General features: G+C 42.6%; 4 protein-coding genes and 1 pseudogene across 6 annotated transcripts; 3 read left to right on the top strand and 2 right to left on the bottom strand.

Annotated features, from left to right (window-relative positions):
• Nucleotides 1-1,286: 1,286 nt before the first annotated feature.
• On the bottom strand, nt 1,287-5,036 carry LOC137792397 (CD276 antigen-like). 3 transcript variants are annotated; one of them, XM_068588060.1, is made up of 4 exons: nt 4,874-5,036; nt 2,502-2,566; nt 2,018-2,380; nt 1,287-1,932 (listed from the first exon to the last, which is right to left on the bottom strand). In XM_068588060.1, the coding sequence occupies exons 2-4, from the start codon at nt 2,557-2,559 to the stop codon at nt 1,751-1,753; spliced, it is 603 nt and encodes a 200-aa protein (XP_068444161.1). In that variant the 5' UTR covers nt 2,560-2,566; nt 4,874-5,036; the 3' UTR covers nt 1,287-1,750. The 3 variants fall into 3 exon arrangements, with proteins under 3 accessions (XP_068444161.1, XP_068444164.1, XP_068444162.1); XM_068588063.1 differs by having other exon boundaries at nt 2,018-2,377; XM_068588061.1 differs by lacking the exon at nt 4,874-5,036 and adding an exon at nt 4,039-4,242.
• A 2,276-nt stretch (nt 5,037-7,312) lies between these two features.
• On the top strand, nt 7,313-10,824 carry LOC137792395 (uncharacterized). Its single transcript, XM_068588059.1, has 6 exons — nt 7,313-7,570; nt 7,721-8,323; nt 8,413-8,774; nt 8,885-9,065; nt 9,158-9,325; nt 9,446-10,824. Exons 1-6 carry the CDS (start codon nt 7,396-7,398, stop codon nt 9,535-9,537), a joined length of 1,581 nt encoding a protein of 526 aa, XP_068444160.1. The 5' UTR covers nt 7,313-7,395; the 3' UTR covers nt 9,538-10,824.
• A 631-nt stretch (nt 10,825-11,455) lies between these two features.
• LOC137792393 (uncharacterized) lies at nt 11,456-15,073 on the bottom strand. Its single transcript, XM_068588058.1, has 2 exons — nt 14,668-15,073; nt 11,456-14,132 (listed from the first exon to the last, which is right to left on the bottom strand). The coding sequence occupies exons 1-2, from the start codon at nt 14,723-14,725 to the stop codon at nt 12,604-12,606; spliced, it is 1,587 nt and encodes a 528-aa protein (XP_068444159.1). The 5' UTR covers nt 14,726-15,073; the 3' UTR covers nt 11,456-12,603.
• A 607-nt stretch (nt 15,074-15,680) lies between these two features.
• Nucleotides 15,681-18,102, top strand: LOC137792396 (gastrula zinc finger protein XlCGF57.1-like; annotated as a pseudogene).
• A 371-nt stretch (nt 18,103-18,473) lies between these two features.
• Nucleotides 18,474-21,600, top strand: LOC137792392 (gastrula zinc finger protein XlCGF57.1-like). The gene is made up of 2 exons (XM_068588057.1): nt 18,474-18,665; nt 19,609-21,600. The coding sequence occupies exons 1-2, from the start codon at nt 18,648-18,650 to the stop codon at nt 21,367-21,369; spliced, it is 1,779 nt and encodes a 592-aa protein (XP_068444158.1). The 5' UTR covers nt 18,474-18,647; the 3' UTR covers nt 21,370-21,600.
• Nucleotides 21,601-22,664: the final 1,064 nt, after the last annotated feature.

The following is a 22,664-nucleotide window of genomic DNA, read 5'->3' as shown; positions in this document are numbered from 1 at the left end:
GCAATATTATATTTATAACGTGCTAATAGTATATTATTATTAATATATTTAAAATATACTTAAAACACAATTAAGTGAGCTATCTGCATGTATATCAGCACATACACAGTAATATACTTAACATGTACCAAGTATACTTCAAGTTGTTCCAATTACTTAATATACTTCAAGTTGTACTTAAATATATTTACTACAAAGGTTGTTTTTGCCCGATGAAGACGAAAGCTCCTCTCGTCCGTCCTGATGTTGGATTATTTTGGGTTTTAGTGCAAGTTCAGCTTTGATGGAGCAGCAACTATCCTGACCGCTCAGTAGAATCTGTTAGTTATTGCCAGCAGAAGCTCAGTTTCAGTCCGAGTCAGCAGTTCCCCTCCCCCGCTGAGAACAGCCTGGGGTAGGCCCTGCTTTCCCTTTCTGATCCGCCGGATGGTTTGCCAGAACCTCTTTGAGGCCAACCGAAAGTCCTTCTCCATGGCCTCCCCGAACTCTTCCCATGACCGAGTTTTAGCATCCGCTCCCGCCGCAGCTGCAGCCCTCTTGGCCTGCCGGTACCCATCAGCTGCTTCAGGAGACCCCTGAGCCAACCAGGCCCGAAAGGCCTCCTTCTTCAGCTTGACGGCTTCCCTCACCCCCGGTGAGGGAAATACATACACACACCCCCGGTGAGGGAAATACATACACACATATATATATATATATATATATATATATATATATATATATATATATATATATATATATATATATATATATATATATATATATATAACCTGAATTGGCAAAGAAGCTGATTAAGATGATTGTAATAGAGTAAAAAGCATAATATTTGACACTATTGTGGTTTAGTGGAGGTAGAAAGTAGCAATATTTATTCATATTTATGCAGTTGTTGGATAAATTAAGTCAATTTAGTAATGAAGTAGCAAATTATGGAAATATTTGAGGTAAATATAAGTACCTTGAAACTACAGGAAGGGCTTGAGTAAATACTTACTTAGTACTCCCCGCTGTGAGCGACAGCAGCTGCTAACTTCTAGTTTAGAAACTACCAATGGACACTGAGCCGACTGTGATGCTTGTGAATACCTTTTATAATGTCTGTAAATATGTATTTTCATACCATGTTTATGTAATGTTTTGTCAGTGGTTTTCCATCAATGGATCACAGCTATGTTTTCAGCTGCAATACTCAAAAACATTGTTTTCCCATTTCTTTGGTTGCAGTAAAACACCAAATCACAAAGTCTGTAAAGAAAAGAACAAACTAAATGAAAACACACAAGCTGTGACATTTAAAAAAATGTTTTTTTATAAAAGTAAAAAATGCTTTACATTATTTCAGAAGTGTAAAGAAGTAGCTGAGGACGGCCGCCCCCGAGAGGCAACAACAGTGTTTTGCTCAAGGACACATCAACATGGACGGGTTTTATATTTTAAAAGCACAAAGAAACTTACAATAAATCCTCTCGTGTCTTTGCATTCTAGATGTTCAGAGGGATTTATTTTCTAAATAACGGAACAACTAAATATTAGTTATGACGGGCATCATTCTGCCATCCCTTGGTCTCTTAATCGTGGAGTTTATTGGACTTTGGGGTTATTAAATACTATTGTAAGATTGTAGTGATGTTGATAAATTATACTTTAAAATCATAATTCCCCCTATTTCTGTTCCTTCCTTCTTGCTGCTGTTTATCATCACGAGTCAGACACAGATGCTGTCGTGTCTCCGGTTGATTGACGGTCAATATCACCGACATGTTTTGGGGCAGATTCTCAACTTTTGAAAGGCAGAAACCAATAAAGACAAAACCAGTGCAGCCGTCAGTCCCAGAGCACAGTAGAGGCCGATCCGTCCACGACTCTCTGGCTGTGAATCTTTTCTCAGACTTGTTCCGCTCGTCGTCTCAGATTCTGGTCGATCCCTCGCTGCTGCAGAGACCAAACAAATCTGTTTCACTCAAGTGAAGAGAAACAACTTTCACTGGACTGAACGAGTTCTACTGGATCAACCTACCAGAGACAAGGAGCCGACATTCCCCAGAGTCCGTCCCGTAACTCGTGTGCACGTCACACGTGTACAGACCCGAGTCAGCGGTCCTGAGTCTGGACACATGAAGTCTGACTCGTCCTTCTCCGAGGACGTCTTTGTCCAACTGGATTCGTCCTGCAAAGTGTTGATCCTGAGACTCTGGGACCTCGACTCCTTGGTGCACATGAAGCAGGACGAAGGCCTTGACGTCAGTAAACAGTCGACAGAAGACACTCAGGGAGTTGAGGGAGAGTCCAGTGATGGTGGTGAAGCTCCATTCCAGCGTGATGCTTTGGTTCTCCTTTGCCTGATAGAAGCTCTGTGTCACATTCACTACAAAGGATCCTGCTGAGGAGACAGAGAGGGAGAGACTGGAACATGCAGCCTTTAAACTCCTCTACAGGTCTCTGTGGAGCGTTCAGGGACGCTTCAGAGCTGCAGGGATTTACAAACACACAAGTGAACTCACCACAGACACAAGAGCTGAGGATGAAGAGGATGAAGAGCAGCAGGATCCTGCAGGTCATCTCGTCCCTGTGAGAGGACACACACACACACACACACACACACACACACACACACACACACACACACACACACACACACACACACACACACACACACACACACACACACACACACACACACACACACACATCAGAACCTTCAGGGTGAAATAACTCATTTGTGTCACTAGATGGCGCCAGAGCTTTAACTCTGAAACTCTTTCCTTCTTCTTCAGTTTCCTCTTTAACTTGAACGTCTTCAGTCACGTGAACATCTGCATCTCAACACGACCCTGTTCTCTGGTCAGAGGTCAGAGGTCAACTCAGCAAGAAGCAACCTGCAGCCCATCAAAGGACCCACAGTGCAGATGAAACCATCTACATGAGTTATGAATTCACTTTCTCTCTCCTGCTCCCTCACATTTGTTTAAACAAATATTTATGAAGCTCCAGTTTCACCATAGCAGCCAATCGTGTTGCAACACGCTGACTTCTTTATCTGAACTCCTCTGTGTCAATATCTGGACATGAATTCTATTATGTTCTACAGATTCTATTATTATGTGTTAAATATGTATTTCATGCAACAAACAGCATCAGTGAAGCAACAGTCTGGTTCATAACTTCCTCACGTTGCTTCTGGAACAACACAATGTTCATCTGCTTCATTCAGAGAGTTTCTTTTCTCTTTAGAGAATAAAACTGGGTTTCTGGTTGTAAACATGTTTCAGTAAAAGATGGAAATATAAACTCTGTCTGAAGAAAAGAGATCAAGACGTAAAGAATCATTGACCAATACAGAAGCTTTTTAACAACATGAGTCACTAATGAGAGCATGAAGATGAATATTCACGTCACATTCAATGTCTCCAGTTAGTCCTGCACCAAGAGAGAGAGAGAGAGAGAGAGAGAGAGAGAGAGAGAGAGAGAAAAGAGAGAGAGAGAGAGAGAGAGAAAAGAGAAAAAAGAGAGAGATTTTTAACCGTCGTGTTTTCCTCTTTCACAATCAAGATGAGGAACTTGTTTAAACTGAACTCTGTTTATCTGCATATCACATCCCGCCTGAATGACTGTGTTCACACAATAAGATCATTTATAGATAAGTTATTTTCCATGTCTTTGTCTTCACTGCAGTAAACATGGAGAAGTGTTGGTTCTTGGGTTCATGATCCATGAACACTTTAGTATTCAGTGTTGAAACACAGAAACTATAGAATAATCATTTAAATGATTATCTGTATAATTTGCTGCATTTTCTTGTTGCTTATAAACTCTGACTTCCTCTTCCTCAGAGAGGAGAAGCAACACGATGATAAACTAATGTGGAGGAAGAATACATAACACACATTTTATTTTGAAAGCACTTCATATTTCGCTTTCAGATGCTGCTCATTAGATTCTGTTGTTTCAGGAATTATTTTGAATAAATGATCTAAATCTGCACAATTTTGCTGCGTTTCCTTGTTGCGTCTTTATAAAACTCTGAGATTCATAACTCACCTGGTTCAGAAGTCTAAAGCTCTGAAGTCTCACCAGTTAAACTCCTGAAAGTCTTCATGTCCACGAGGAGGAACAACTGAAGAAAGATGGCGTTAAGTTCTCCTCGTGGTGATCTCGTTATAGTTTCTATCGTTTGAGGAACTTCCAGAGTTGTTTCTCACGGTGTTGCTCCGCCTTGTTAATGTTGTGTTCAGTATAATCGTAAAAAAGAGTTCCCAAATGGAAAAGTTCATCGAACGGCCCTTAAAGTCGGAACAACAACAACAACAACAACAACGACTCAAAAAGCAGAACAATCCAAAACATCTTCTTTGTAGCGTCCATGTTGTTTCACACATTATGAATTAAAGCTCATGAACACGCAGGAGACAGAGGAGGTGTTGGAGAGGTTTACATCTTCAGTCTCCAGCGCTCACAATCCTCCTGATAGTGTTCATCATTCTGCTCATCAACACAACTGATAACACAAAGCCTGGATGCTGATGCAGCAACAACGTGAACTACAACCACAGCAACTTGTTTTTCCTGAAGACGTTTCATTCATAGTCAGATTAAATGAGTATAAACTGCAGTCAGATGTTTCCATACAGCTGCGTAGGTTCAACACTGCAGGAAACAGTCAACAAGTGTCGCAAAACAAACGCCCACAAACGGCTTTGCGCGCGCAAGGTGTCCTGTCACCCAACTGCCGCTCACTATGAACTATAACGTTCATAACTGAACAAACCGTCCACATTATTACCCGTAAACATCGTGTCTAATACACTAATCCTCACATAATAAACATGTGGAATAATATTAACATTACGGCACCATGAAGACGTTCATAACTCACCTTTGCGCAGAAATCTAAATCTCAGAAGACTTCTCACTCAGTCCTCATGTCCGTGTGGAGCGTGAGAGGACTAACTAAAGAGAAAAAGACCTTTAAGTTATCCATAAGATCCCTTTGTTGAAGTTTTTCTGCTTGTAGTTCGACAACCTGCATCACGCAGTATCAGGATGGAGGATGCATTACAGGATGTAATTTGAAACACAGAGTAGCCACGCCCCCCTAGCTTCCTATTGGTCCAGCCAGTTGATTTCCCATTGGTCCAGCCGGTGGAGTTCCCCTTTCTAATCTCCACGTGGTGAAATATAAAACAAATTACATTAAAATCTTTTTTTTTTTTTTACAGCAGATACATGAGCTGTCATACAAATGAGGTAAAAAGTACAATTATTACCTCTGATATATATTATAAGACAGTACAATATTTATCTCTGAAGTGTAGTACAGTAAAAAGTACAATATGTATCCCTTAGATGTACCATTAAAAAGTACAATATTTAACTGGAAGAGAAGTATAAAGCTTATTAAAATAAAAGTCCTCAAGTAAAATAAAAGTACCTTCAATGTATACCACAAAGATGTACTTGGTTACATACTCTATGACCATGTAACAATTCCAATAGAGCAGATACAAACTAGATGTTTAGATCAGAACATCTAAACATCTAGTTTGTTTTTCTCAGTACATTTTTAATGTCTTCTGGAACTGTAGTTCTTTATTTCAGCCAACAGGTGCCCCTACTTGTCACATGAACCGTTCCAAGAATCTTTATCACAAAAAAAGGACCGGGGTCCGTGTACGGGTCCCAGGCCAAAAAAGCACAAAACCAGAATCAAATTGGGACTTGAAGGGAAACTGAAATAAGACAGGACAATGACCCACCACGGAGAAACACAGTACGAACCAACAAGGAGACAGGAGACAAATGGGGTTTAAATACAAAAGGGATGTCATGAGCAACAGGTGGACACAATGAGGGCAACACAGGTGAAGGGAATCCGCAATCAGGAACTAGGTAGACACATCACCAGAGCAGGAAGCGCAGAGACACAGTGGGCACAAGACCACAAAATAAAACAGGAACCAAAAATCAATCCATGACACTACTTTACTTTCACCAAAGGAAGAGAAGAGAAATAATCAATTCACCTCAGTTATTGTTACTCAAAACTTAAATATTCAAACTCAAACTTGAATAAAACGTGTTTGATTTGTTTAAACGACTCTTCCTCCATATTACTGCAGTTTATTAGGATCATGAACGTGTTACGTCTCCTCTGAGGAAGAGAAAGTCAACAAGGAAATGCTGCACGTGGTGCAGCTGTCTTTACACAAAAGATTATTATATTGTTTATTGTGTCAACACTGAATACTGAAGTGTTGATGGAGAACTTTATCTCTTCATTTCTTTACGCGACTGAAGACATACACAAGGTGATGCATGAATAAATAACGTTGTTATGTTCAGCTTCCTTTCTCACATGCATTACCTCGTCACCAAGTTATTTTTTATTTATTCTAGGTTAACTTTGTTGATAAACTGAAGGGTTTAAAATGTTTTTGTAACTTTTTCTATTTTATTTGTGAAGAGGCACATGAAATGGTTCGGGGGATTTAAATGCATGGACAGTTGAACTTATAGCATTATGACTGAATGTATGATTCAAAATGACGCCTAATGGAGCTCACACAATTACAAAGAGAGTTAAACTATTGGTCAGGTTTTAAATGATTTCACTCATATGTAAACAATGTGAATTATGGCAAATAAAGGCATCCCTATTAGCATTCTAAAATCTATCAATTAAGACATTAGAAAATTCTAAATATGACCATTAACAAATCGCAAAAATACCATAAGACCAAAATAATAAAAGACAATTTAAATAAATACATAATACCTTATGTATATCTTGAGTAGTCAAGCTGTTATAGTCTTCCAAAGGAGGAATAAAAGTAAATAAAAATAGAGCTTCCCATCTCCCGAGTATGGAGACTGATGGATCTGCACCAAAACATCATGGCAACCCAAATAACAGCTGTTTGTTTACTTCACCAATTAGCCTCAGGGGGCATTACAATCTGTACTCACATAAACAATCATGACAATACAATGATTTTGTATGTATTCTTTAAAATGTTTGACTTTAGGTCCATATGAATGGTCCATGAAAAACAACGTCATGACATTTTAATAGAAGGGAAGTCAGTCAGTCAGCACTGTGTACTGGTACATGGTGTGTTTTAGGTATTGTATGAATCATTTCAGTGGATAACCTCCATCTGTACAAATAAATACACACACACACACACACACACACACACACACACACACAATTCATTCTGCACACTCAGGTTCTGGTCGATCCGGAATATTCCGACAAGAGGGAACATTCTGTGGGCTTTGATGTGTATTTTTGAACTACTATTAAAGGGAAAGTTCCGTAAACAGAGAGAGAGGTCAAGTGTTGGACCAAGACATTTGCTCTGAAGGTATCTTCTGAGGAACATTTCAACATTAGAAATGGGCAAAGACGCTGCAAAGCCGACCAAGACTCGGGGCAGGAAGGCCAGAGGAAGGGCGCCCTTGGAAGAGACCAATGTCTGCAACCGTAGAAGAAGAGTGGTGAAGAGGAAGGCCACAGAAGGAGAGGGGACCTCGATGGTGAAAGGCAGACGGCATTCTTCAGCAGGCAAAGGTAAGATTATGGATGATCTGTATCTGGGATTTCTAATCTGATTTCTGATTGTTCTTTGTCCAGTTCCTCATTTAATATGGAGGATTGTTATTGCCCATGTTAGTGCCTGTGACTGTCTAACTGATGTTTTTTTTAAATTCTCACTTGTAGCCAGCTGTAGTACATCTGTGAAGGAAGTGGCGGTCCGCAAGAGGAAGGCCGTCGCCGAAGCGGAAGGAGCCAACAGAAGAAAGAAGAGGAGGGTGGCCCTGAAGGACATCGAACAGAAGGCCCCGAAGAGAGTGGCGGTCGCCGAAGCTGAAGCAGCCGACAGAAGAAAGAAGAGGAGGGTGGCCCTGAAGGACATCGAACAGAAGGCCCCGAAGAGAGTGGCAGTCGCCGAAGTGGAAGGAGCCGACAGAAGAAAGAAGAGGAGAGTGGCCCTTAAGGACACAGAACAGAAGACCCCAAAGAGAGTGATGGTCGGCAAGAGGAAGGCCGTCGCTGATACTGAAGACACCAACAGAAGAAAGAAGAGGAGGGTGGCCCTGATGGATACCGAAGAGGAGGTGCCGACGTTAGTGGCCATCAGTGACGTGGAAAGAGCCGACAGAAGAAAGAAGAGGAGGGTGGCCCTAGAGGATACCGAAGAGGAGGTGCCGACGTTAGTGGCCATCATCGAAGTGGAAGGAGCCGACAGAAGAAAGAAGAGGCGGGACCTGAAGGACACCAAACAGGAGGCCCCAAAGAAAGTGTCCGTAAGAGCCCTGCAAGGTAAGTAGGGTTTGACCTCATGGAAGTGCAACATTAGGGTATATTTTAAGTATAACAGGAAATTTTGTAATATGTGTTTCTCTGTCCAGCTCAATTTAAGGCTAAATACCGGCAGGAGAAGAAGGTGGGCGAAGGAGCATTCGGTTGTGTGTTTGCCGGATATCGAAAAGAAGATAGTCTGCCTGTTGCCATCAAACACGTTCGGAAGAAGGACATCCTGTACGAGGACCAGGAGGATGCTGGGAGGAAGATCCCCATAGAGGTGGCCGTCATGCTGAGGCTGCAGGAGCACCCCAGCAGCTCAGCAGGGGCTTCAGCGCCAGTGGCCCTACTGGACTGGTACCAAATGGGCCAGGAGCTGATCATGGTGCACGAGAGACCGGTTCCATGTCAAACCATGATGCACCACCTCAGAGGCAATGGAGGCTCGATACCAGAGGCAGAGGCCAAAGTAAGCAGGAGGATTCTTCTGTGTTTTTAACTTTTTACAGGAACTGAGGGGCTACAGCTCAGACTCACATGCACCTACACCTCCCTTACTTCTTTCTTTTTGTCTTTCAGATAATATTCAATCAGCTGGTGGATGCAGCAATTTACCTTCAGAAGAAACAGGTTTTCCACCGGGATATTCATCAGGCGAATGTCCTAATCGAGACGAGCTCGGACATCCCACGCGTTCGCTTCATTGATTTTGGAGTGAGCTGCTTCGCGAAGGAAGGGGACTCGTTCCACAAGTACCTCGGTAAGACGTCGACCTTTTATCTTTCACCCATTTGTGACTTTTCACCTTGAAACAAAGCTCCTCACAATTGTTATCACGTCTATGTTTTCTAGGTAACTCCAACCACGCAGCTCCAGAGTGCCGTCGCCAGTACCACGCCGGGCCCTTCACAGTGTGGCAGATTGGAATGCTGCTGTACGAATCGCTCCACCCCAATTCGATTTGTTGGACAGAGAAAATCCTGGATGGGTCGCTGAAAATCAGTAAGACTCTGTCCCTAGGTAAGAAAAAAAACACGAGCACATCAACACACACTAATTTGATCGTTTTAGTTTTCCCGTTCTGACGGATTACTGGAGCGCCACCCTGACTTTTCTTTTCTTCTCTCTCTCTCTCCCCAGAATGCCAGGACTTCCTAAGACTGTGTTTGATAAAGGACCCCGAAGAGCGCGCCACCCTGCAACGGCTCAGGGTTCACGCATGGCTACAGTAATACAAGCACGCGGGAGAACGCGTGCGTCGCGTTGTTCCACGCATCGGCGAAGTTCGTTGCGTTCTCCCGGGAGAACGTGATGAACTCCATGGAACGCGGGGAACGTGACGAACTCCAACGGCACGCGGGAGAACGTGACGAACTCCCCGAACTCCGCGCGGCGGCGGGAGAATGCGACTAACTCCACCGGCGCGCGGGAGAACGCAACGAATTCCCCCAGCGCGCGGGAGAATGCGACGAACTCCACCAGCGTTGGGGGAGAACGCGACGAACTCCATCGGCGCGCAGGTAACGCGACGAACTCCACCAGCGAGCGGGAGAACGCGACAAACTCCGCCGGCGTTAGGGGAGAACGCGACGAACTCCTTCTGCATGTGTCGTAGCACCCAGCCGTCCGTGGAAAGGGGATCTCTCTTCGAATTGCCTTTCCCGAGGTTTCTTCCCAATCTCCTGCATCGAGATTTTGGGGAGTTTTTTCTCGTTTTCGTAGAGAGTTGGGGCTGGGTTTAAAGTATTTAATGTGATATTAAATACTGATAAAAGATTTGGAAAACTTGAAAAAAACGCGACAAACTCCACCGGTGCGCGGGAGAACGCGACGAACTCCTTCTGCATGTGTCGTAGCACCCAGCCGTCCGTGGAAAGGGGATCTCTCTTCGAATTGCCTTTCCCGAGGTTTCTTCCCAATCTCCTGCATCGAGATTTTGGGGAGTTTTTTCTCGTTTTCGTAGAGAGTTGGGGCTGGGTTTAAAGTATTTAATGTGATATTAAATACTAATAAAAGATTTTCAAAACTTGAAGAAAACGCGACAAACTCCGCCGGCGTTAGGGGAGAACGCGACGAACTCCTTCTGCATGTGTCGTAGCACCCAGCCGTCCGTGGAAAGGGGATCTCTCTTCGAATTGCCTTTCCCGAGGTTTCTTCCCAATCTCCTTCATTGAGATTTTGGGGAGTTTTTTCTCGTTTTCGTAGAGAGTTGGGGCTGGGTTTAAAGTATTTAATGTGATATTAAATACTAATAAAAGATTTGGAAAACTTGAAAAAAACCCGACAAACTCCACCGGTGCGCGGGAGAACGCGACGAACTCCTTCTGCATGTGTCGTAGCACCCAGCCGTCCGTGGAAAGGGGATCTCTCTTCGAATTGCCTTTCCCGAGGTTTCTTCCCAATCTCCTGCATCGAGATTTTGGGGAGTTTTTTCTCGTTTTCGTAGAGAGTTGGGGCTGGGTTTAAAGTATTTAATGTGATATTAAATACTAATAAAAGATTTTCAAAACAACTTGAAATTCCCTTTCAAGCATTTTTACTCCATTATAGTGAAAGACACGTGGTATACAAAAACAACATATTGACAGCAATGATCTTAAACAAAAGAAATTGGATTATTTGCTGATGGACACAAAGAGTGGTGGATACTTTAATTTTTTTTCATTTTTTATTTTCTGATGCGATCAAATGAAGGCAGAAATAAATGATTTTTTTTTTAAAGACAAAAGGAAGATCTCAGATCAAAACAAAGTTAGAAAGAACTTTACATTGGAAATCCAGATTAAAACATGATTACATTTTAAATAAATTCAGGGAATTATGCAATATCAGTCATCTTTCTTGTTTCATTGCTGCTTCTATTGTTTATTTTTACCATTTAAGTGCCTTGAGTACCTTTTAAAGCACATTACATATAAAAATGTATTATTATGTATTATTGTTAAGTTGCAAAACCAGACTCCTGCATGGACCTTGCATTCTTTTAGCTGCGTCATTTACAAAACCTACAGTGCATCAGTGGCTTTTTAATTTATCTTTGTTGATTCATGGGACAAATGGCCACTACAAAACTGTTGTTTTTTTTAAATTTTGTCATATTAGTGTTCAAGAATTGACAGAACAAGTTATAGTACAATCAAGGGTATTTATTTAGCAATTACATACATGAAATGCAGACCTACAAGGCCTTGGACTCAGCTCCTCTGTCTGTCTGCCTCTTTATAGTCAGCACGTTTCACGAAGAGAGAGTCTCTTCTGACCTTAAGAGTACTTCCTCTATATTTGACTCCAACGCCCTTCTACTTCCTCTTTCGTGCTTGTTTCTTACTTTAAATACATTTCTCTTGGGAGTGGTCCATAGGCATACGTTTTAGTCACATGTGTGTGTTTGTTAAAATCTCTGCATGTTGTTTCTTCCTTTAATCTGATAATTAAACTTACCGAAGCCTTCATGTGTGTGCTGTTTTGCCCATAACCACGGTAACTGCTCACAACATTAAGCTGTGACCCCACTGCATACTAATTCTTCACAAGGCAAAGCATGTTTTAGCAATAACAGGAAACATCTGTGACTTGAGTTCTTAGAACATGTATTCTTACCATGCAATGACTTGCAAATATCAGCGGTTATCTCTTGCGTGAATAAGCAGTTGCGCAAGTTTGTACTTCTCCACTTGGCCCAACTTGCAGGTTGGCAAAAGAACAACTGCCCCACCAACTGAAGTGGGGCCTTTCATACAACGGTTATCGTCACAGGTTCGTCTCGCATCGTCCTAACATCTAGAGAAGAACCTCCCTCTTTTTCATCTTTTCTCACAGACTGGGCCGTGCAATGTGCCAATCTGTTTCCCCCTAATGTCAATATACTGATAAACAGGTGAGAGTGTTGGGGAGTGCTGGCGTGTGACTAGTTTTCCCTTGAGAACGGGACATTTCATAAAGACAACTACAGCTGCGTAGTATTTACAGACCTCACCTGAACTTTAATAGATGTGCAGAATATGAAGAACATCTACAGAAATTAAGGATTTATATTATCAACATTCATCGCAATTTTAGGAGTAATGAGCTGCTGAAAAGCAACTAGAGGTTCAGTGTCTTGCTCAAACAGAATCAAAGGAAACACAAGGTGATTAAGGTACAACAAGAGCGTGTCAGCCACATTGATCTGGAGGGAAAAACACCTCAGTAGACCAGTATTAGACTGGGCTCCTTTAACAAAATATATGTTGAACGCTTGCATTTAAGAAAGAGAAAAACTTACAACATAAATCAATCACTACTAGAAGTAACACATTCTATCTTGTGTGGAGTCTCATGTGTCTTTTCAGATGTGCCCGTAATGTGAATCTTCTCCCACAAACCTCACAACTAAATGGTTTCACTCCTGTGTGGCCTCTTGTATGTCTCCTCAGATTTCTCTTTACATTAAATCTTTCCCCACAAATATCACAACTAAATGGTTTCTCCCCTGTGTGGATTCTCATGTGATTTTTCAAACTCCCCTGTTCTGGAAATCTTTTCCCGCAAACATCACAACTTAATGGTTTATCTCCTGTGTGGACTCTGGTGTGTCTCTTGAGATTTCCCTGTTCATTGAATCTTTTCCCACAAACATCACAACCAAATGGTTTCTCTCCTGTGTGGACTGTCATATGATTCTTAAGACTCCTCTGTTCTGGAAATCTTTTCCCACAAACATCACAACTTAATGGTTTCTCTCCTGTGTGGCCTCTCGCGTGTCTCTTCAGATTCCCCTGTACATTAAATGTTTTCCCACAAACATGACAACCAAATGGTTTCTCTCCTGTGTGGACCCTCATGTGAGTTGTCAAAGTCCCCTGTGATGTAAATCTTTTCCCGCAAACATCACAACTTAATGGTTTCTCTCTTGTGGACACACTTGGCTGTGAATCTTTGGATTTGTTGGCAGTGTCACATCCAAGATGACTTAAAAAGGACTCCTTATGTTTCAGGGCATGTGCAGCAGACTCAGGTGCCCTGGTCTCCTTCCAAACATGGCCCCCGTCATCACTTTCAGGATCAGAATCTGACAACGGTCCTTGCCAAACATCATCAATAACTTCAGTCTCAAAAGATTCTGAAGCCTTTTCATCATCAGCATTTGAATGTGAATGCCGATGTGGATTTAGGTTTCTGGCTGGTCCTGATCCCCCACAGTCCTCTCCTTCAGTTTCTGTTTTTATCTGTGTCTCTGACTTGCCGGCTGAAGACTTTACCTTTCGGTTGTCCTCCGTCTGGCTTTGTTGAAGCTGTGAGGTCTGAGGTTTGTAATCTTCACTCTTCACGGTAACAGCAGTGAATAGGAACTCGGTGATATCGGCCTTCTCCAGCACATTAAGCTGCTCTCTCTTTAGATGTGTCCAGCGATCCTCCTTTTCCTCTTTTATGTGGACGGGCTCCGGCTTCTCTTTAATGTGGACGGGCTCCGGCTCCTCTTTCATGTGGACGGTCTCCTGCTCCTCTTTCATGTAGACGGGCTCCGGCTCCTCTTTCATGTAGACGGGCTCCTGCTCCTCTTTCATGTAGACGGGCTCCGGCTCCTCTTTCATGTAGACGGGCTCCGGCTCCTCTTTCATGTGGACGGACTCCGGCTCCTCTTTCATGTGGACGGGCTCTGGCTCCTCTTTTATGTGGACGGGCTCCGGCTCCTCCTCTTTTATGTGGACGGGCTCCGGCTCCTCCTCTTTTATGTGGACGGGCTCCGGCTCCTCCTCTTTTATATGGACGGGCTCTGGGTCCTCCTGATCCAGGTCCAGGCACTCAAGGTGAACATCTGCTTTAATCTCCAACAGCTGCTGGACATCTGCAGGAAGCACATTATGGACAACGGTGACTTCAGACTGATATCAGCTTTTATTAGTGAAGACATTCAAGGAATTTGACTTACAGTTACAATAACAGTTACATTTGTAAACAGCGGTAATGAGTGTAGCGGGCGCTGGAATAAATATGGAATGTTGAACGTAAAACATTGATTTTATACGAGGTAGGCAGATACTGTACTTATAAAGACACAGTAACCATTGCTGTACTAACACAATAATCATCAGTGTACTGATACTAATAAAGACAGTATTCATCATTGTACTAATTCGCTCGAAACCGGAAGTTGTTCTGCGCCACCATTTTGACCCCGTCCCAAAATTACTCTAGCCTACGTGGTAATCCAGTAAAAAATTTTTTTAAAGTTGCTCCCTGCTTAATGTAACAGAAAAAGAAGAGCTGAGAGCGAAACATATTCACAAAAAGTCTCGCTTACCTGAAAAACGGACTCAGGTGTGACTTAAACCCGTAAATCGAGCACGAAGACCCGGGAACACCAATGAAAAAGCACAAACCTGATCCGTGGAGCTGAACTCGAGGGTTCCGCCTCCAGTAGTTTGGTTCGTCGCTCATTTTCTTTGAAACGAGAAACGTCCTCCTCGTGATCCGCTAAAAAAACAGCTCGTGATGTGTCCTTTCGTGTCGAGGCTTGAAGCTCGTGTCGAGTGATCCAGGTACAGCCCAAGTCTCTGTTACTGTGTTGATCGCTGCCATCGCTTCATGACCGAGCTACAAGCTAGGTGGCTAACACTCGCTAGCTTCTCAGGTCCGCGTGTCTCTCTGTGGCTCCACTGAGCTCTCCATTCCGCTGTCAGCTGGCTGATACCATTACAGAGCTGGAGGAAAGGTTCTTCTTCTTCTTCTTCTTCTTCTTCTTCTTCTTCTTCTTCTTCTTCTTCTTCTTCGAAGTTTATTGGCTGTTTGGTGCATTACCGCCACCAACTGGTATGGAGTGTGAATAAGAATCTCTCTCTTCTACAAAAAAATATATGTATCTATACGAATAAATTCAACAAAATAAAAGACTAAAATCTCTTTAATTTCCTTTCACTTTTGCCAAATAATAAATGTGCATCATACTGAGCTCATCCTCTGCCCTCCCTTTTAAACCGAGGTATGAATAAACAAACAGCACAGAAAGCAGCTTTCATGTCAATACTACTACTACTACTACTACTACAAATAATAATAATAATAATAATAATAATAATAATAATAATATTAATAATAATACAGGCTTAAATAGTTTTGAACCTGTAATTGCAATTGTGTCGTGATTTAGTAGTATCACAACTAGCTGTGTGTGTCTCTTAACACCGTCTTACTTCCGTATCCGGTCTATGGCACTCAGACCCAAGCCCGTTGGTTCCCACTAATTCATTTTAATAAGAATCAGTAGAAATATGTTTAAATATATTATTTGCTGGGACAGGGTATATGGATTCATGAATATAAAGTCGGACCGATTTCAGTTGCCTTCAAGGAATAAACAGCCAAAGAAAAGGTCATGACGTCAAAGCAGGGCGGTATTAACGCGGACACATCTACTGCGCATGCGTTACTCGTTTAAGAGAACATGAGCTACACAGATCAGGTTTGTGCATTTTCATTATAATGTTCCCGGTCTCCATGCTCGTTTTACGGGCTTCAGTGTGGCAGCTGGACACCTCCAGAGTTGGTCGTGGTCTATTTGCCGTTTCTCGCACTCGTCACCACCGTGTCCGGGTGATCCAGCACGTAGCCAGGCCCCATTGTTTACACGCAACCGCTGTTAGCAGCGCGGACCCGCTATCAGAGGGCGGACAGGACAACGGAGAGCGGGAAGTGGAAGAGAGAAGTCTGCAGTTGTTGATGCTAAATGTAACACTTCCCAGTTGTTAAGGAACAGACCTGTGCGACCGACTCATGCTAACAACTGTTAGCTGTTAACACGAGGCCAAACTATCTACCAAGGGAAATCTCGCATGTTATCGCGACAGCTGATTATATCCTCCCCCAGTTCCCTCTTCCTTCTCTGTGGTGACTTTAGACTGCTTAACGGACCACATGAAGTTCTGTGACGACAACACCGTACCCCCAGGACTGTGTGGTGTTTTTTTAACGACAAACCCTGGATCATTCCTGAAATAAATGTTGATATGTGTTCCCTGCAGATGTGCAGCAGCTCTTGGCTATTAAAGCAGATGCCCCCGCTGGACCTTGACCCGAAGGAGCCCGAGCCCCTTCACATAAAAGAGGAAGAGGAGGCTCTCTGGACCCGTCCAGAGGGCGAACAGCTTAATGTGCTGGAGGAGGCCGATATCACCAAGTTCCTACTCACTGCTGTTACTGTGAAGACTGAAGATGATGAACCTCAGATCTCACAGCTTCAACAAAGCCAGATGGAGGACAACAGGGTCAGCAACACCGATAAAAACAGAAACTGATGGGGAGGACTGTGGGGGATCAGGACCAGCGAGGAACCTAATTCCACATCGTCAATCACATCCAAATGCTGATGATGAAAAGGCTTCAGAGTCTTCTAAAGTCAGTTATGATGTTTGGCAAGAACCTTTGTCAGATTCTGAACCTGAAAGTGACGACAGGGACAATGTTTGGAAAGAGACCAGGGCACCTGAGTCTGCTGCACATGCCCTGAGATATAAGGAAGTACTTGTAAGTCATGTGGGACGTAACACTGTCAACAAATCCTTCAGCTTCTTCAAATGTAGTAAACGGTTTTACTATAAGGGGTTTCTGCAGAGACACATGATGTGTCATTATGGAAAAATGTCCTCCAGCTGTTTGGTTAGTAAGAAATGTTTTAAAATGAAGCAAAAGAAAGATTTACGGTCAAGAGCACTCACAAAGGAGAAACCATTCAGTTGTGATGTTTGTGGTAATCGATTTGCAAGACGGGGAACTCTGAAGACACACATGATAGTCCACACAGGAGAGAAACCATTCAGTTGTGATGTTTGTGGGAAAAGATTTACACAACATGGAAGTCGGAATTCACACATGAGAGTCCACACAGGAGAGAAATGTTTTGGTTGTGATGTTTGTGGGAAAAGATTTACACAACAAGGAAATCTGAATACACACATGAGAGTCCACACCGGTGAGAAACCATGCAGTTGTGATGTTTGTGGGAAAAGATTTTCACAACAGGGATATCTGAAGACACACATGAGAGTCCACACAGGAGAGAAGCCATTCAGTTGTGATGTTTGTGGAAAAAGATTTACAGAAAAGGGAAGTCTGAATACACACACAAGAGTCCACACAGGTGAGAAACCATCACATTGTGATGTTTGTGGTAAACAATTTGCACAACAGTACAATCTGAATTCACACATGAGAGTTCACACAGGTGAGAGACCATTCAGTTGTGATGTTTGTGGGAAAAGATTTGCAAGACAGGGATGTCTGAAGAGACACACGAGAGTCCACACGGGTGAGAAACCATTACATTGTGATTTTTGTGGTAAAAGTTTTGCAAGACATGGAACTCTGAAGACACACATGAGAGTCCACACAGGTGAGAAAATATTCAGTTGTGATGTTTGTGGGAGTAAATTTACAAGACGGGCAAGTCTGAATACACACATGAGTGTCCACACATAATATAATTTGTTTCTTCCAGTTGTGAAAGAGTAAGGATGGAAGTTTGTGTTCTCTTTCTCTTATGTTTATTTAAAACATACATGTAACATGTCATTTGTTTATAAATTAGATGGAAGGCAAAGTGTTTTCTGAACATCTGAGGATTTTTTATTAAACTCAATGACAAGTTTCGCTCAGTTTGAAACGGGTTAGGGACCAATTTCCTCAAGAGGATTAATAAAAGACTTTCTTCTTCTTGTTCTTCTCTGATGCTAAAAAACTGAACTAAACTCAGAAAAGTGACCAAAATATTTTCAATCTCCTTTCATTGTTCCAAATAATAAATGTGCATCATGCTAAGCTCATCCGCTGTGATTACGGCTTTTTTAAACCCTTTTTTGTTGTTGTGATTGTGTTCAGTAGTATCACAACCAGCTGTGTGTCTCTTAACACCGTCTTACTTCCGTATCCGGTCTATGGCACTCAGACCCAAGCCCGTTGGTTCCCACTAATTAATTTTAATAAGAATCAGTAGAAATATGTTTAAATATATTATTTTCTGGGACAGGGTATATGGATTCATGAATATAAACTCGGACAGATTTCCGTTGCCTTCAGGGAATATACCGGAAGCCGAAGAAAAGATTACGTCCAGTTAGATCACGTGTTCATGACGTCAGAGCAGGTAGGTATTAACGCGGACACACATCTACTGCGCATGCGTTGTGTGGAGATCCCCAACCTGCGCACCTGCTCGTCTCTGAGCCTCCTGTGTTTGTCTCCATGTTTAAAGCAGAAATGGTGAGACTGTCGGTGAAGCAGCGAGTCCACGCGGTGGTTAAAGAGTCTTTTGGGGAGTTGGACAGATTAACAGCAGATTATGAGGACACCGTTTCTCGTTTAAGAGATTATGAGCTACACAGATCAGGTTTGTGCATTTTCACTATAATGTTCCCGGTCTTCGTGCTCGTTTTACGGGCTGCGGTGTGTCAGCTGGACACCTCCAGAGTTGGTCGTGGTCTATTTGCCGTTTGTCGCACTCGTCACCACCGTGTCCAGGTGATCCAGCACGTAGCCATGGCCCCATTGTTTACACGCAGCCGCTGTTCGCAGCGCGGACCCGCCATCAGAGGGCGGACAGGACAACGGAGAGCGGGAAGAGGATGAAAGAAGTCTGCAGTGTTTGTTGATGCTAGATGTTGTAACACTTCACTGTTGTTAAGGAACAGACCTGTCCGACGGACGTGTAGCTGCAAGCTGTTAGCACGAGGTCAAACGATCTACAAGGGAAGTCTCGCATGTTATCGCGATAGCTGCGTATAACCACCCTTCTGCTTAACCCCAACGCCCTCCTCCTTCTTTGTGGTAACTTTAGACTGCTTAACGGACCACATACACTTCTGTGATGACAACACCGTACCCACCAGGACTGTTTGGTGTTCATGACGTCACAATCAGAATTTTTAAAACACACAGACGCAAATTATCCATACATTATGATAACTGTTTTTCTATTAGTATGATTACAGTGATGATAATTGTCTTTGTTAGTATTAGTACATTGATCATGTTTTCAGACACAAACTCCCTTAAACGTCTCTCCAGATGTTGAAGCCAACTGACAGCTGATCACATCTGGATCAGCTGTCAGTCGGCTCTGAAACTGACGCCTGCTTTTGAGGAAAGTGTGTATCGTTTCACTTAACTAATTTCCTCGTTGCCTCTCTCCTCGCATGGTTTCCTTGCATCTCTCCATGCATCCCTGGTGGGAGGGACTAAGACGCAAGTGAGGGAAACAGGGATGCATTATGGGTAATATCTTATATCTGAAGTCACCGTTATACAATGTGTCTTTAATGTGTTCCCTGCAGATGTCCAGCAGGTCTTGGCTATTAAAGCAGATGTCCCCCCTGGACCTTGACCCGGAGGACCCGGAGCCCCTCCACATAAAAAAAGAGCCCGAGCCCCTTCACATAAAAGAGGAAGAGGAGGATTTCTGGACCCGTCTAGAGGGCGAACAGCTTAATGTGCTGGAGGAGGCCGATATCACCAAGTTCCTACTCACTGCTGTTACTGTGAAGACTGAAGATGATGAACCTCAGATCTCACAGCTTCAACAAAGCCAGATGGAGGACAACAGGGAGGCGGAGCCTCCAGCCAGCAGATCAGAGACACCAATAAAAACAGAAACTGAAGGAGAGGACTGTGGGGGATCAGGACCAGCGAGGAACCTAATTCCACATCGGCAATCACATCCAAATGCTGATGATGAAAAGGCTTCAGAGTCTTCTGAGACTAAAGTCAGTTATGATGTTTGGCAAGAACCTTTGTCAGATTCTGGACCTGAAAGTGACGACAGGGACAATGTTTGGAAGGAGACCAGGGCACCTGAGTCTGCTGCACATGCCCTGAGATATAAGGAAGTACTTGTAAGTCATGTGGGACGTAACACTGTCAACAAATCCTTCAGCTTCTTCAAATGTAGTAAACGGTTTTACTATAAGGGGTTTCTGCAGAGACACATGATGTGTCATTTTGGAAAAATGCCCTCCAGCTGTTTGGTTAGTAAGAAATGTTTTAAAATGAAGCAAAAGAAAGATTTACGGTCAAGAGCACTCACAAAGGAGAAACCATTCAGTTGTGATGTTTGTGGTAATCGATTTGCAAGACGGGGAACTCTGAAGACACACATGATAGTCCACACAGGAGAGAAACCATTCAGTTGTGATGTTTGTGGGAAAAGATTTACACAACATGGAAGTCGGAATTCACACATGAGAGTCCACACAGGAGAGAAACGTTTTAGTTGTGATGTTTGTGGTAAAAGATTTACTAGTCAGGGCCCTCTGAATACACACATGAGAGTCCACACCGGTGAGAAACCATGCAGTTGTGATGTTTGTGGGAAACGATTTAGACAACAGGGAACTCTAAAGACACACATGAGAGGCCACACAGGAGAGAAACCATTCAGTTGTGATGTTTGTGGGAAAAGATTTAGACAACAGGGGAGTCTGAAGACACACATAAGAGTCCACACAGGTGAGAAACCATCACATTGTGATGTTTGTGGGAAAAGATTTGCAAGACAGGACAATCTGAATTCACACATGAGAGTCCACACAGGTGAGAAACTATTCAGTTGTGATGTTTGTGGGAAAAAATTTGCAAGACAGGGATGTCTGAAGAGACACATGGGAGTCCACACAGGCGAGAAACTTTTCAGTTGTGATGTTTGTGGGAATAAATTTACAAGACATGGAACTCTGAAGACACACATGAGAGTCCACACAGGTGAGAAACCATTTAGTTGTGATGTTTGTGGGAGTAGATTTACAAGACAAGGAAATCTTAATACACACATGAGACTTCACACAGGTGAGAAACCATTCAATTGTGATGTTTGTGCGAAAAGATTTACGCAACATGGAAGTCTGAAGACACACATGAGACTTCACACAGGTGACAAACCATTCAGTTGTGATGTTTGCGGTAAAATATTTACACAACAGGGAAGTCTGAATACACACATGAGACTCCACACAGGGGAGAAAGTATTCAGTTGTGGTGATTGTGGGAAAATATTTACACAACGGGGCGGTCTGAAGACACACATGAGACTCCACACATGATATTATTTGTTTCTTCAAGTTGTAAAAAACTAATGATGGAAGTTATTATTCTTTTTCTCTTGTTTATTTAAAAAAAAAAGTAAAATGTCATTTGTTTATAAATTAGATAGGAGGCAAATTGTTTTCTGAACATTTGATGACTCTTTATTAAAATCAATGACAAGTTTGGTTCAGTTTGAAACGGGTTTGATGTGTTGGACTGGGGTCGTGACCAACAGGTGGGAGTGAATGAGGTGACGAGGTGGGCGGGACCAATTACAAAAATAGAATATATATATATATATATATATATATATATATATATATATATATATATATATATATATATATGCACGATGCTCATAAACTGTAGGATTGTAACAGCAGATTAACACTGTTTTGTTCTATATTCACTTTATGTGAGGGTGAATCCTACAAATTAACATAGAAAAAAGAATAAAAGTTATGTGTATGTACGATTCTAATCGACGACCGATTCATTATGCTATTAATACATAACTGCACAATGTCTTCAACCCGTCAAGTATGATTCTTTCAGGTCGTTCAGGAGAGACTTTCTTGAGTACTCGAAAATGGAGAAGGCAACAGCTGATTGGCTCGTGAAGGTAGTGTGGCTCCGCGCCATTGGCTGTAAAGCAACATTTGTGTGGCGGTATGAATGGAATATTGGCTGCTGGCCAGGAACGGGTACGAGTAAGTGAAGGGGTTTGTCTTCCTGTCTGATCCTCTGTGTCATTTTCACTTGGACAAAAGGCTTTTTCATCTTTTGCGCACTGTGACGTTTAGACTCGCAGTGACTCAGAAAGAAATACATGCTTTCGTGTTTTTTTTCAAAAATAACCACAGAAGAGAGGGCGAAAGATGTTGTGGGTGAATTGAGTGAGGATATGAGCTTCCTGTGCTGGGTGGTCACCAAAAGCTGAGACAGCCTTTGGTGACATCACTCCTAGAGGTCAACGAGTTCAGTTAGTGTTTCCTTCAAAAAAAGTTGTGTTGCATGAAGAGTCTTCCTGGCTGGATTGAAAATGTGCAATTTGGCTGATGAATTATAAATCTGGCAACCACTTCTTCATTAGTTGCGTGTAATGATTATTGCTGGAGATGAACAACATCGTCTCATCATCATCCTTTAATTAAACAGCATATGTTATGTGTTCACACATCTTTCAGTGTGAATGACAATATCACTCATCGGTGCATTACCTCGTGTACGCCTTCAGCACGCGTAAAGAAATAAAGAGATAAAGTTCTCAAGTTGGTCTAAATTCTGCCTTGATAAGTGGAGTGATGATGAA

This window comes from Clinocottus analis, unplaced genomic scaffold (assembly GCF_023055335.1).
Source record: "Clinocottus analis isolate CAN_PGR_092001 unplaced genomic scaffold, fCliAna1.0.p SCAF_21, whole genome shotgun sequence".
Taxonomy (NCBI): Eukaryota; Metazoa; Chordata; class Actinopteri; order Perciformes; family Cottidae; genus Clinocottus; species Clinocottus analis.
Note: the sequence above shows the minus strand (reverse complement) of the source record. Positions and strands in the feature narration are given on the sequence as shown.